This window comes from Schistocerca gregaria, chromosome 2, assembly GCF_023897955.1.
Source record: "Schistocerca gregaria isolate iqSchGreg1 chromosome 2, iqSchGreg1.2, whole genome shotgun sequence".
In the NCBI taxonomy this organism is placed as follows: domain Eukaryota; kingdom Metazoa; phylum Arthropoda; class Insecta; order Orthoptera; family Acrididae; genus Schistocerca; species Schistocerca gregaria.
This window is the reverse complement of record NC_064921.1, coordinates 306,700,329-306,713,001: the sequence shown is the minus strand read 5'-3', so window position 1 is coordinate 306,713,001 and position 12,673 is coordinate 306,700,329. Positions and strand designations below refer to the sequence as shown.

Below are 12,673 nucleotides of genomic sequence, written 5' to 3'. Positions count from 1 at the left end.
AATTTGTGAATGCTCTCAGTAGAGAGTCATGTTGGTGGCAGAGCTTCAGGAAAATAAAGTCATTGCCTAATGCACCACGAAGAACTACAGCGCAGTGGTGCTCCCTAGAACTGAGTTTCTTCTTGAAGTATCTGTAGCATTTTCCTACATAAGGAAAAGAGATGTGCCTAAGAACGGACCATCTGCTCTGGTGCCTGTATCAGTTGTCTTATTTAACACAAATTGTGCATGTCTCTTGTTTGACTGTACGGAGCCTGGGGTTTGAAGCAGGGTGTGTGCGTGTGGCAGGTGTGCCAGCACGACATCGTGCAGGTGGACGTGGTGAACGGCATGACGGAGGAGACGACCAGCGTGCACTGGCACGGCCAGCACCAGCGCGGCTCGCCGCACATGGACGGCGTGCCCTTCGTGACGCAGTGCCCCATAGGGCCCGCCTCCGCCTTCCGCTACCGCTTCGTCGCAGAGACCCCGGGCACGCACTTCTGGCACTCACACACCGGTACGTACCGCAGGCGTGCTGCAAAGCAATGGCAGAGCAAGTTAGTGCAACCGCTAATAAACTACACACGCACTAGGGAGGAAGGAAGATTTGGCTTAAGCGTCCCATCAACAAGAATATATTAGACACGGAGCACAAGCGTTGAATGTTTCAAGGATGGGTAGAAAATCGGCCGTGCCCTTTCAAAAGAACCATCCCCGGATTTCCCTTGATCGATTTACGGGAATCACGGAAAATCAATTACTTGTAAAATTAATTTAAAATAAAAAAATTAAAAATTTTCTATTAAACTTTTTAAAACCTTCGAAATTTTTTGTCTCAATCACATTTAACATTACAATTCCTTTTTTACAAAGTGATGACCAGTTTCGGTAGCTTAGCTACCACCTTTAGATCTGAGAATAGGCAAACGAAAATAAATATTGCCTTAAGTAACAAAGTTATACAAAAATTACTATTGGCTTACTTTTTAAAAAAATTACAGGTAATTAACATACCACATATAGTATTATAAATGTACTCGCATTGTATAAGACCGTTGCACCGCCCATAACATTCTCAGTTTGAGTCAAGGGCAAAACGTGCTACGTGCTATGTACTGCCTGACACGAATGAAAGGGAAACATATTATGCACTGGCAAACAAATAATGATAAGAAATATCTATTTAGACAAAGGCTAATTTGTTGAACGTAGCACGTTATCTATTACAGCAACTGAAACAAAAAAGCCTGTAAAGCATCGTAAATACGTTGTAGAATTTTGGAACACGTATTATGTTCGAGTATAATGACTTTACTGGAGACTAGAAATCTACTCTGTAGGAATCAGCGTGGGTTTCGAAAAAGACGATCGTGTGAAACCCAGCTCGCGCTATTAGTCCACGAGACTCAGAGGGCCATAGACACGGGTTCCCAGGTAGATGCCGTGTTTCTTGACTTCCGCAAGGCGTACGATATAATGAACAAAGTAAGAGCATATGGGCTATTAGAACAATTGTGTGATTGGATTGAGGAGTTCCTAGATAACAGAACGCAGCATGTCATTCTCAATTGAGGGAAGTCTTCCGAAGTAAAAGTGATTTCAGGTGCGCCGCAGGGGAGTGTCGTAGGACCGTTGCTGTTCACAATATACGTAAATGACCTTGTGGTTAACATCGGAATTTCACTGAGACTTTTTGCAGATGATGCTGTGGCATATCGAGAAGTTGTAACAATGGAAAGTTGTACTGAAATTCAGGAGGATCTTCAGCTAATTGACGCATGGTGCAGGGAATGGCAGTGGAATCTCAATGTAGACAAGTGTAATGTGCTGCAAATACATAGAAAGAAATATCCCTTATCATTTAACTACAATATAGCAGGTCAGCAACTGAAAGCAGTTAATTCCTTAAATTATCTGGGAGTACGCATTAGGAGTGATTTCAAATGGAATGTTCATATGCAGTTGATCGTCGGTAAAGCAGATGCCAGAATGAGATTCGTTGGAAGAATCCTAAGGAAATGCAATCCGAAAACAAAGGAACTAGGTTACAGTACACTTGTTCGCCTACTGCTTAAATACTGCTCACCAGTGTGGGATCCGTACCAGATAGGGTTGATAGAAGAGATAGAGAAGATCCAACGGAGAGCAGCGCGCTCCGTTACAGGATCATTTAGTAATCTCGAAAGCGTTGCGGAGATGATAGATAAACTCCAGTGGAAAACTCTGAAAGAAAGACGTTCAGTAGCTCGGTAAGGGCTTTTGTTGAAGTTTCGAGAACATACCTTCATGGAGGAGCCAAGCAGTATATTGCTCCCTCCTACGTATATCTCGCGAAGAGACCATGAGGATAAAATCAGAGAGATTAGAGCCCAAACAGAGGCATACCAACAGTCCTTCTTTTCACGAACAATACGAGACTGGAATAGAAGGGAGAACCGATAGAGGTACTCAAGGTACCCTCCGCCACACACCGTCAGGTGGCTTGCGGAGTATGAATGTAGATGTAGATGTAGAAGCTCCCATGTAATTATTTCAGTTACAGCCAGTAACAGCAAGCAAATGCTGTCATAGATAACTTGGTACATTCAACGAACTAGCCTTTCTCTAAACGAATTTTTCTTGTTCTTATTTGTTTGCCAATTCATAAGATATTTCCCCTTAGGTTCGCTTTAGGCTGTACGTAGCACATTTGACCTGTAGGTTTAAAATAAGAATTTTAAGGAAGATGCAATGGTCTTGTACACTGCGAATGCATTTATAATAGTACATGTACTATGTTAATACCCTGTATTTTTTTAAAAAAGTAGGCCAATAGCAATTGTTACGTAACTTCGTTACTTAAGGCAATATTTCTTTTCGTTTGTCTCTTCTCAGATCTGAAGATTTTAGCTGAGATACCGAAGCTAGCCATCAGTTTGTAAAAATTTTCTAATGCTGCATGCAATTGACACACTACATAGAAAAAATTATGAAAGTTTAACAAGTTTCATAGAAAGTTATTAATTTTTTTATAACAGTACAACTTTACAATTGATTATCTGCTTATGATCGCTTTCTCCTATTCTGACAGTGTGAGATATATTCAGTGACAGAAAACATAAATCTAGGCCGCGCAGGGTAGCCGCGCGGTCTCAGACGTCTTGTAACGGTCCGCGCGGCTCCCCCTATCAGAAGATCGAGTCCTCCCTCGGGCATGGGTGTGTTCGTTGGCCTTAGCGTAACTTGGTTTAATTTAGATTAAGTCGTGTGTAAACTTAGGGACAGATGACCTCAGCAGTTTGATTCCATAAGACCTTACCAAGAACTTCCAAACTTGCTACATCTAGAAAGTCGGACAGGGATCTGAACACCCGTCCTCTCGAATGCGAGACCAATGTGCTAACCACTGCTCCACGTCGCTCGGTAACACGCTCTCAGGAGTGGGGCCGTACTTAGGATCTGCAGACCCCTAAACTGAATGTGTGGTGCGGTCCCTACCAGGGGAAATTTTTTGTTAAATTAGTGCTTGACGAAACTATAGATAGTAAAAACTGTGGGGGATTGGAATATATCCACCAAATAACTTTGGACATTGTGTGCAAGTACTGCTATGAAAAAGAGCTTGGCACAAGAGACCAATCTGTAGTGTGTCACGTCACGTCAGCCGGCCGCGGTGGTCTCGCGGTTCTAGGCGCGCAGTCCGGAACCGTGCGACTGCTACGGTCGCAGGTTCGAATCCTGCCTCGGTCATGGATGTGTGTGATGTCCTTAGGTTAGTTAGGTTTAAGTAGTTCTAAGTTATAGGGGACTAATGACCACAGCAGTTGAGTCCCATAGTGCTCAGAGCCATTTGAACCATTTGAACGTCACGTCAAACCAGTCTGAAGACTGACGGAAGACAATGTAGACATGTAACAGAATTATCGTGGGCACATATCATATCGTAAATCAATTGATAAAGGAAGAAAAGGTGCATAAACGATTTTCTTTTTCTGCACAAAATACAGAGTTATGCAGAGAAGAATTTCTCAATACCTGCCATCAAAATCATAGCAGGCTATTTGCAACAAATCGCATGACATCAACCGATATTCATGGCAACAGGTAACGGAGCAGTATTTGTGTCATTCGAGATTCTTAACGGTACTTGGGCTCTAGCCACGGTACTTGGGCTCTAGCCAAGATGTTGAACTGTCTAAACTTCAAACAAAAGCTGGTATGAATGTTCAGCGTCATACAGTGATGTACTGGCATGAGCATAACAGAGATTTCTTCTGTGCGAGTATCTAAAGAACTTATGTTGGATAAATGTGCTGACCATGTTAAAAAGTAGTTATTACTTGCGAAAGTAACTGAACTGTATGGAAATGTGTGGTTTAAAGTCTGTCAATGACAGTTCTTTCTTACCATATTGCTTGGCTCTGAGCACTATGGGACTCAACATCTTAGGTCATAAGTCCCCTAGAACTTAGAACTACTTAAACCTAACTAACCTAAGGACATCACACACACCCATGCCCGAGGCAGGATTCGAACCTGCGACCGTAGCCTTCCCACGGTTCCGGACTGCAGCGCCAGAACAGCACGGCTACCGCGGCCGGCACCATATTGCTTGACTCATGATTGTACAACCAAGAGAGAATTTGGTTTGTCTTAAAAGTGCAATTAAACTGAAAGATCAACATAAATATGGCAACAATGACATACAAATTATTGTGGTTCGTTAAGTAACAGGTACTAAGACCCTGCATTTTATGCAACCGATTTATCTTGTGTGTGCTGCATGCGGTATCTACAGGTCCTGCAGGCGAATCACCACGTTCACGACACTGAAACCGTTTTTCTGCTTAATTCTGTGTAGTCTGTTGCTTCATTCTAACTTACACAGCTTGTCAACTATTATTTTTTATCATCAACTGAATAAAACTGTCATATAGATTAGGTGACATAAGAAATTTCAATATTATTTTAAGCTAACGTGAACTTTTCTTCAAATGGGAACTTTTCGTTAAGTTTGAGCGTGACCATTATAAATATAAAATGAAAGTACACAGATTGTAACTGCACGTTCCACCATGCGTTCTTGGGGGATCATACCTTCATAAAATGGAATTATGCCATTTAATGATGCATGGATGTATTGCCATTGTATGGCAGCTGAAAATAAAACAAGGAACTATTTTTGTTGAGGCACCGATGCTTTGTAAATGTTCTGATTTCTTAAGTGACCAGTAATATAATCAGAAATTATGAAACTGGAGCTTACTATCTATTTTGAAAAATAAATTTTTCTTGATCTCGCTTGATGGATTATGACAGTTATCCGGTTTCGGGTGTAATGAGTCATTGTCCGAGACAGTGTCTTACTATGAAAGTAATTCGTCACCATCTAACGCTCATCGCGGCCACTTAAGATCAATTTCAATTAGAACAAAATGTAAATATAAGGGACAGTAAATGAAACAGAGGGAAAGAAGTAGATAAACTGTTCATCATTGCAAAAGTAGTTACCGTAAGTGTTAGTAGCTTTACCCCACCGTGAGAGAAGACGGTCAGGGCCTTCATGCAAGAATGTATGCAGATGTCTAGAGAACCGTGATTGTATTCAGAGGTGCACCTCTTCATCCGAAGTAAATTGACGACCACGAATGTCTTTCTGCAGGGCTGTAAAAATATGGAAATCGTACGGAAGCGATCGGGACTGTATGGGCGACGTGTAATGGGTTCCCAGCGAAACCTGTGCAGCGTAGTCGAAACAGTCTTCGAATCATGTAGGCCCGGCTTAGGCAACCGCAAAGATTTTTGGATGAATATATTGGCTTTGTCTCATAGTGGGATAAATGTAGTAACACTTATGGCGGTTACCTTTGATATAATAAACAGTTTACTTACCTTCTTTTAATATGTCTTGTTTACATTTGACTGCTCCTTATGCCTTTCATTGGTCACAGGCTCCTTTTTCCAGTCTTTTTTACACCAAAAAGTATACCCTGTGAAACGTCCCCTTTTGAAAATTATAAATGACTGTGCTGGTAAACCTCTTATTTGATTTTCAAACAGCTGCGCAAAACTGAACGTGCTCAGACATTTCTTTCTGTACTTATTCTGATCAACACTAAACTGACACACAACATGTTTAGCGCGACGCAATCTGACTTCCAATAATCCCTACAAAAGAATGGCCCTAACCAATAATAATCTATACCTTTCATGAATCACTTACCTCACAACAATCTTCGTTACTCGAACTACTGCAATACAGCGAGCAGCAATACTGCCAGCTAAATAAAAGATTCTAACTATGGATGGCACTAACTACTGATAGGCATAGTCAGCAAATGAAAGATTTTGATAGAGAACAGACAATTTATTTACCTTAATAATGTTCAAAAGTTATATATATAATCAGTTCAAGACATCCAGTCTTACAAATTTCCTTTTTCTGGTGGACACATGTCCAAATCGTCCGCTCTCAGAATTCTGCCATCTCTCTCCCCACGTCCACCACTGATGACGGCTCACCTCCAACTCCGCAACGCTACGCGCTGTTCACATCCAACTGCCCAAGACTACAATAGCGAATATTGCAACAGTGCAAACCAGCCACAGATTGCACACAGCACAGTCAGTGATTCTCATACAGAGCGCTACGTGGAGTTACCAACATAAAAACCTAAACAGCCTACTTACATCTGAAGTAAGCAAGGATGGCGTGTTAGGAGCAAATAGTGCAAGTAGCAACGGGGTCGAATTTTGTATAAAATTTTTAATTAATTTCATCATTGTAGTAAATTAATTGTGTGTGTGTGTAAGTAAGGATAGTCTCCAAAAACCTGTCCTAGAGAGAGAGAGAGAGAGAGAGAGAGAGAGAGAGAGAGAGAGAGAGCGGCAGGTGAGAGTGTGGTGTGCTGTGGTTGCAGGGTGTCAGCGCGCAGACGGCCTGTACGGGGCGCTGCTGGTACGGACGCCTCGAGCCGTGGACGCACACTCGCGGCTGTACGACGAGGAGGGCCCGGTGCTGCAGCTGGCGGACTGGGGGCGGCCGCTGGGGGTGGACAAGTTTGTCAACCACCACCACGCCGCCGGCGACAACAAGCCCACCGCCATACTCGTCAACGGCCGCGGCGGCCTGCGCTGGGCCAGCGGGCAGCCGGGGCCCCCACCGGCGCACTTCGCAGTCCAGCAGGTGCGTGCGTCTCGCAGCAGGTGCCACAGTCTCGCACGGCTACTGCCTGTCTCAAACAAGCCCACAGGGCAGTATACTAGCCACACCCTTAAAAGAGCACAAAGGTCACTTTGGCACGATGTAGATGCTGACATATGACTTTCCAATGCTGACATAAGTGGTGGCAGGAAAATACTGTATATGATCCACTCGGTTTGTGGAATCGGCACAATAAGAGACGTCGAAGGGGAGACGAGTGAGAGTGTTAGGAAGGAGATACCTTGGAAGAAACGACATTCCATTTCACGAAATCGCTGATCGACTCTACAAATTTCTTTTTTAAATCTTTATTTTTTGTTTTCGATATAATCACTTCAAATGACACACTCACGACCGATTCTGGCCCGCAATTTCCGTGTTCAGACACTACAATACCAAAAACAAAAGAGCTTATACTAAGACCTTAAAACAGATAGAAATATTTGTATTGGTTCTATTTGCGAGTTAAGTAATGCCCAGTTATAATAAATGTGGATCATATCCATGCGAAATATCTGATGAACAAAAGATCGTATCTTGACAGACTCAGCATAAACTGAAACTCAGAGTTGTATAGATATAACTAAGTGAAAATTTTTCTTTCGCTACGCTTTCCACCAGACGTTTGCGTACTATATAAGACTAATAAATAAATGTCAAAAATTACAAAACGTCTCAATTTACAATAAAAGATCAATCAGTTTTTCGTAATCCACTAAATTACAGGCCCGTATCATTATCGTCGATATGCAGCACTATTTTGGAACATACAGTGTGTTCGAACATTATGAATTACCTCGCAAAGAACGGTCTATTGACACATAACCAACATAGATTTAAAAAACATCGTTCTTGTGAAACACAACTAGCTCTTTACAAACACGCAGTGTTGAGTGCTATTGACAAGGAGTTCCAAATTGATTCCATATTTCTAAATTGCCAAAAGGCTTTTGATACTGTATCACACATGCGGCTTATAGTGAAATTGCGTGCTTATGGAATATCGTCTGTTACGTGAATAGATTCGTGACTTCCTGTCAGAGAGGTCACAGTTCGTAGTAACTGACGGAAAGTCATCGACTAAAACAAATGCGATTTCTAGAGTTCCCCAAGGTAGTGATCTAGGTCCTCTGCTGGTCCTTGTCTATATAAACGATTTAGCAGACAATTTGAGCAGCCGTCTTAGGTTGTCTGCAGATGATGCTGTCGTTCATTGTCTATTAAACTCATCAGAATATCGAATCAAATTGCAAAATGATTTAGAAAAGCTATCTGAATGGTGCGGAAATTGGCAATTGACGCTAAATAATGAAAACTGTGAGGTCTTCCACATGAGTGCTAAAAGGAATCCGTTGACCTTCGGTTACACCATAAATCAGTTCAATCTAAAGAGCGTAAATTCATGTGGACCATGCCTTGCCTTTTCTTCCAAATCTTCACCATCAGTATGCCGCACACATTCCCCTTCCCCAAACGACAACAACCGCCTTGAGAGGCCTGCACGCCTACGTTCTTAATTTGACGAGGACTTATGCAAATATGCAGCCTATCGCACCACGACTCGTCCTCAGAATCATCCTATATTAGTCCCATAGAAAATGTGTGGATTTTGAACGACATGTGAAACGTATCACATAATAATTCCGCAATTTGATAGCTATACGCGATCTAGCCATCAGTGAGTGGCGTCAGTTGGATACGGCACACCTTAAGAAACTTGTGGTCGCCCTTTTCAATTGAGGAAATTATCAAGACTGCGCCACATGGTGTTTGTGCGATGTCTCCCCATCCGACTAAAGCTTTGCTCGATGTGCTTATTTCGAAGAACAAAAGATTAATGTCGTCTTCTCTGTCTTAAATTATTGAAAACTGTGACGTCTTCTGGCGGGTATACGAGTACATCTTACGTTATTGACTTCTCTTGTGATATGCTTAAGTGCACGTTAAAGAACAAAAGTGAATCTGCTATTATCTTAATGCAGTTCAAAAATGTAAAGTTTATTCTTGTGTCTTTCGCAGGGAAAACGGTACAGGTTCCGTGTGATCAACAACGGCTTTCTGAACTGCCCCATTCAGATGTCTGTTGACGGCCATTCGCTGCTCGTCATCAGCAGTGACGGCGCTGATATCGACCCCGTCAGAGGTGAGTGTCGCAGTGTTGTAAGAAACCTGACCATATAACTAACACAGGCTCAACAAAATATAGGAACGTAGTTTTATCTCACTACCAAGAAACCAACCTTTCTTTAGTTTTCACATTTGGATTACCCTTAATACACTGAGCAACACAATTAAACGATCACCGTTTCGAAACCTCGTAATTGTCTCCCATTGCGACTCGTGAGGTTGACTGAAAGGTGCCTACAGTTTCGTCTGTAATGATACAAAACCACGGAGCCTCGCAAAATCACTCTCGGGTTCGGCGACGCATCAAACAGCAAGGTGTAGATTGCTCGGAAACTCATGAGAGGTGTAAGGTGGGATAATGATAACATGGGTTAATGATAACATATTGGCACCAAATTACACCACAGTTCTGCCCACCACCACCACGAACGTGCCACACGATGGGAAGGCCGGCGTACCCTGTCTTACCCACATTCCACCCCTTCCTTCGACGCCTCTACGATGGAGATCAAAACCGCGACTCCCAGTTTTTTCCTATGGGTAACAGAAAAAAATTTCAGACACATCACCGCTGAGAATGGACACGAAACGTCCTCAGGGGGTAGCATAAAGAGCGTGAATGAAGCCACCCGTGCCTTTACGACGCTGATTCTCACACATTTCGCCGTCGAAAACTATAGTTCGCATTGCGTCGAGCAACACGACCAAGTTCTTGACAACCTTTCACACTGCTGACAACCCCCCACCCCCGACAAACGCAACTCTAAGGGCATCGTAGGTCTGCAACACAATGAATGTGATCACACCTCTTTGGAGTGCAGCGCGGACGAATTTCTGCTCTGGTTGCACTCCAAAGGGGTCAGGCCACGATCAATGGGGTTCCTGGTCCGCGATGTCCTTCGAGAAAGGTTGAATCATCCGTGGATTTCAGCAGTCTCAAACTTTATCAAAAAGGTGGTCTTGTTGCTCATCACTGCCGTTTTCGACATAGAAATGTGTGGAAATCAACGTCCAAAGGGAAGGGGTGGTTTCGTTGATGCCCTTTATGTCAGCACCTGAGGTCTCGTCGAGTCGATTATGAGTGGTGGTGTATCGAAAATGTTTTCCTCTGCCACCCATAAGAAAACCCAGTCATAATAACGCTGGGAGTAACGGTCGTGACGTTCATCGCAGAAATATCACAAGAAGGGGTAAAATGGGGTTAAGAGAGGGTGTGATGACCTTCCCATCGTGTGACACGTTGGACAGAATGGTGGTGAAATTTGATGCCCATGTGACTACAGTAGCCCGCCTTGCAACCCGGGTGAACTACGGAGCACATTTCGACACCCTGGTTTCTGAAGCGTCGCAGACGCAGAGGGTAACGTCGAAGGCGCCATGCTTTTGCTCTATGACACAGCAAAACTGTAGGCACTTTTGAGCCTAATTTTAAATTTTTGCACCTCAATCGGAGACACTTATTTGGTACCGAAAAAGTGACCCCTTAATTTTGTTGCGCAATGCAGTGTTAGCCACGATGGCTAATGAGGCTTAAAATGAAATAATAAAGTATAGTGTCATATATTTTTGCTAGCGGTCGCTATTGTTATGTAAAATTTTGGAAATGAACGGTTAACCTTTAACAGAGTAACAGAGAGAGGGGGGGGGAGAGAGAGAGAGAGAGAGAGAGAGAGAGAGAGAGAGAGAGAGAGAGAGAGAGAGAGAGGGGGGGGGGGGGGGACTTCCTAAACTGCATGTAAATGCAAACTGAAGCCTATCTTTTAACCTCCTAACTTAAATATCAAGTAATTAAACCCTTTCACTTAAACATTGCGAAAACAAAATGCTTCGCGGCGTTTCATTCTTCAAAGCGAGGAGCAATGGGACATGCAAGGTTATTCATAAGTTCATTTCAGAAGACGACTGTTTAAAATCTACATGATATCAAGATAAAGAGCACACATTTCAGTGGACGGAGCATCTCACAATGTTTTAAACTCATATTGCTACGGGCATCGTTTGTGACGCGTCAAACGTCAATAGGTGCGTGCAGTTCGTTTAGTCGTATTTCACGGGAAGGCGGGACAGCAGCCAGCTTTGCAGGTCTGTTTATTGGGTTGCCTATCTGGAACTATGAACTAATTCGATGCTTAGTAGAGCAGAGGGCTTGCAACGAAACTTAACACAGTTTAACCTACAGGTGGGAGCTGTAATTATAATAAACCAGAAACACCGACTGGCGTGGTCTGGAAACCATTGTCAGGCTTCCCCTCATCAGGTGGAGACTGGTACACGCAATAACATGCAGCAAATTCACATTTGTTCTTTGATACTGTATCGTGAAAGCGTCAAAGTACTGCAATGAAAGCGTTAAAGTACTGTGCCAGCTAATGCACCCCTCTTTGTTGGCAGTGGAGTCGCTGGTGACGTACGCGGGCGAGCGCTGGGACTTCGTGCTGGAGGCGTCGGCCGCGGTGTCCAGCTACTGGGTGCGGTTCCAGGGTCTGATGGACTGCGGCGCCGACTTCACCAAGGCCCACGAGGTGGCAGTGCTGCGCTACCAGGGATCGGATCTCGCGATGCCGGCGGGGAACGTCTCCTGGGAGGACGCCCAACGACCGGGCCTCGTAAGTACTGCGTGCTGTCTGTCTATCTGTCTAAATCAGTTCTGCGTCTACACACAGCTACCACGTCCACACAAATAATGTGAACATTGTTGCCTTCTCCGTACACAGACAGCTTGTTTCCTTGCCTAAAATATTAATCATCCTCTTCATCATCTTCCCCTTCATCATCATCATCATCGTCATCATCATCATCATCATCTTCCCCTTCATCATCATCATCATCTTCCCCTTCATCATCATCATCATCATCATCTTCCCCATCATCATCATCTTCATCATCATCTTCCCCATCATCATCATCTTCATCATCATCATCATCATCTTCTTCTTCTTCTTCTTCTTCTTCTTCTCCTCCTCCTCCTCCTCCTCCTCCTCCTCCTCCTCTGTACACAGAGCAAAGAACCACTTATTGGGAGACATACTTGCGAGTCGCTATGACTCCCTTTTCCATTTCGAATCCTGTACCATGTCTCACCTTCTCGAACACCTGGAACACTCTCGCCTGTTCTACATTCCCATAAACTTGAGTCCTATCAGCAAGTTGTATCTCCCGTCCTTGAGTACACTAGCTCGATAATGCGCACCTATCGGCATACTCCGTCTTCCTTTCACGTCCAAACCTACTACCCAGGGTAATTTTAACCACCCTTCTCTCCCAGACCATGAACGCCTGAGATTTGCCTAACCTGTCAGCTTCAATCCATTTCATATTCCCCAACCCAAATAAAGGCTCCAATCCACCCTCTCTCTGCCTAAATGAAGCCCTTCTGCTCTT

At 43.6% G+C, this 12,673-nt stretch overlaps 1 protein-coding gene across 2 annotated transcripts in view; it reads left to right on the top strand.

Moving 5' to 3' along the window:
- LOC126336931 (uncharacterized) overlaps positions 1-12,673 on the top strand; it is a 796,951-nt gene that overhangs the window by 768,048 nt on the left and 16,230 nt on the right. For both annotated transcript variants that reach the window (XM_050001104.1, XM_050001103.1), the window contains 4 exons: positions 289-499; positions 6,882-7,147; positions 9,185-9,308; positions 11,684-11,898. In XM_050001104.1, the coding sequence (XP_049857061.1) occupies positions 289-499; positions 6,882-7,147; positions 9,185-9,308; positions 11,684-11,898 (816 nt within the window). The remainder of the gene's footprint in view (positions 1-288; positions 500-6,881; positions 7,148-9,184; positions 9,309-11,683; positions 11,899-12,673) is intronic.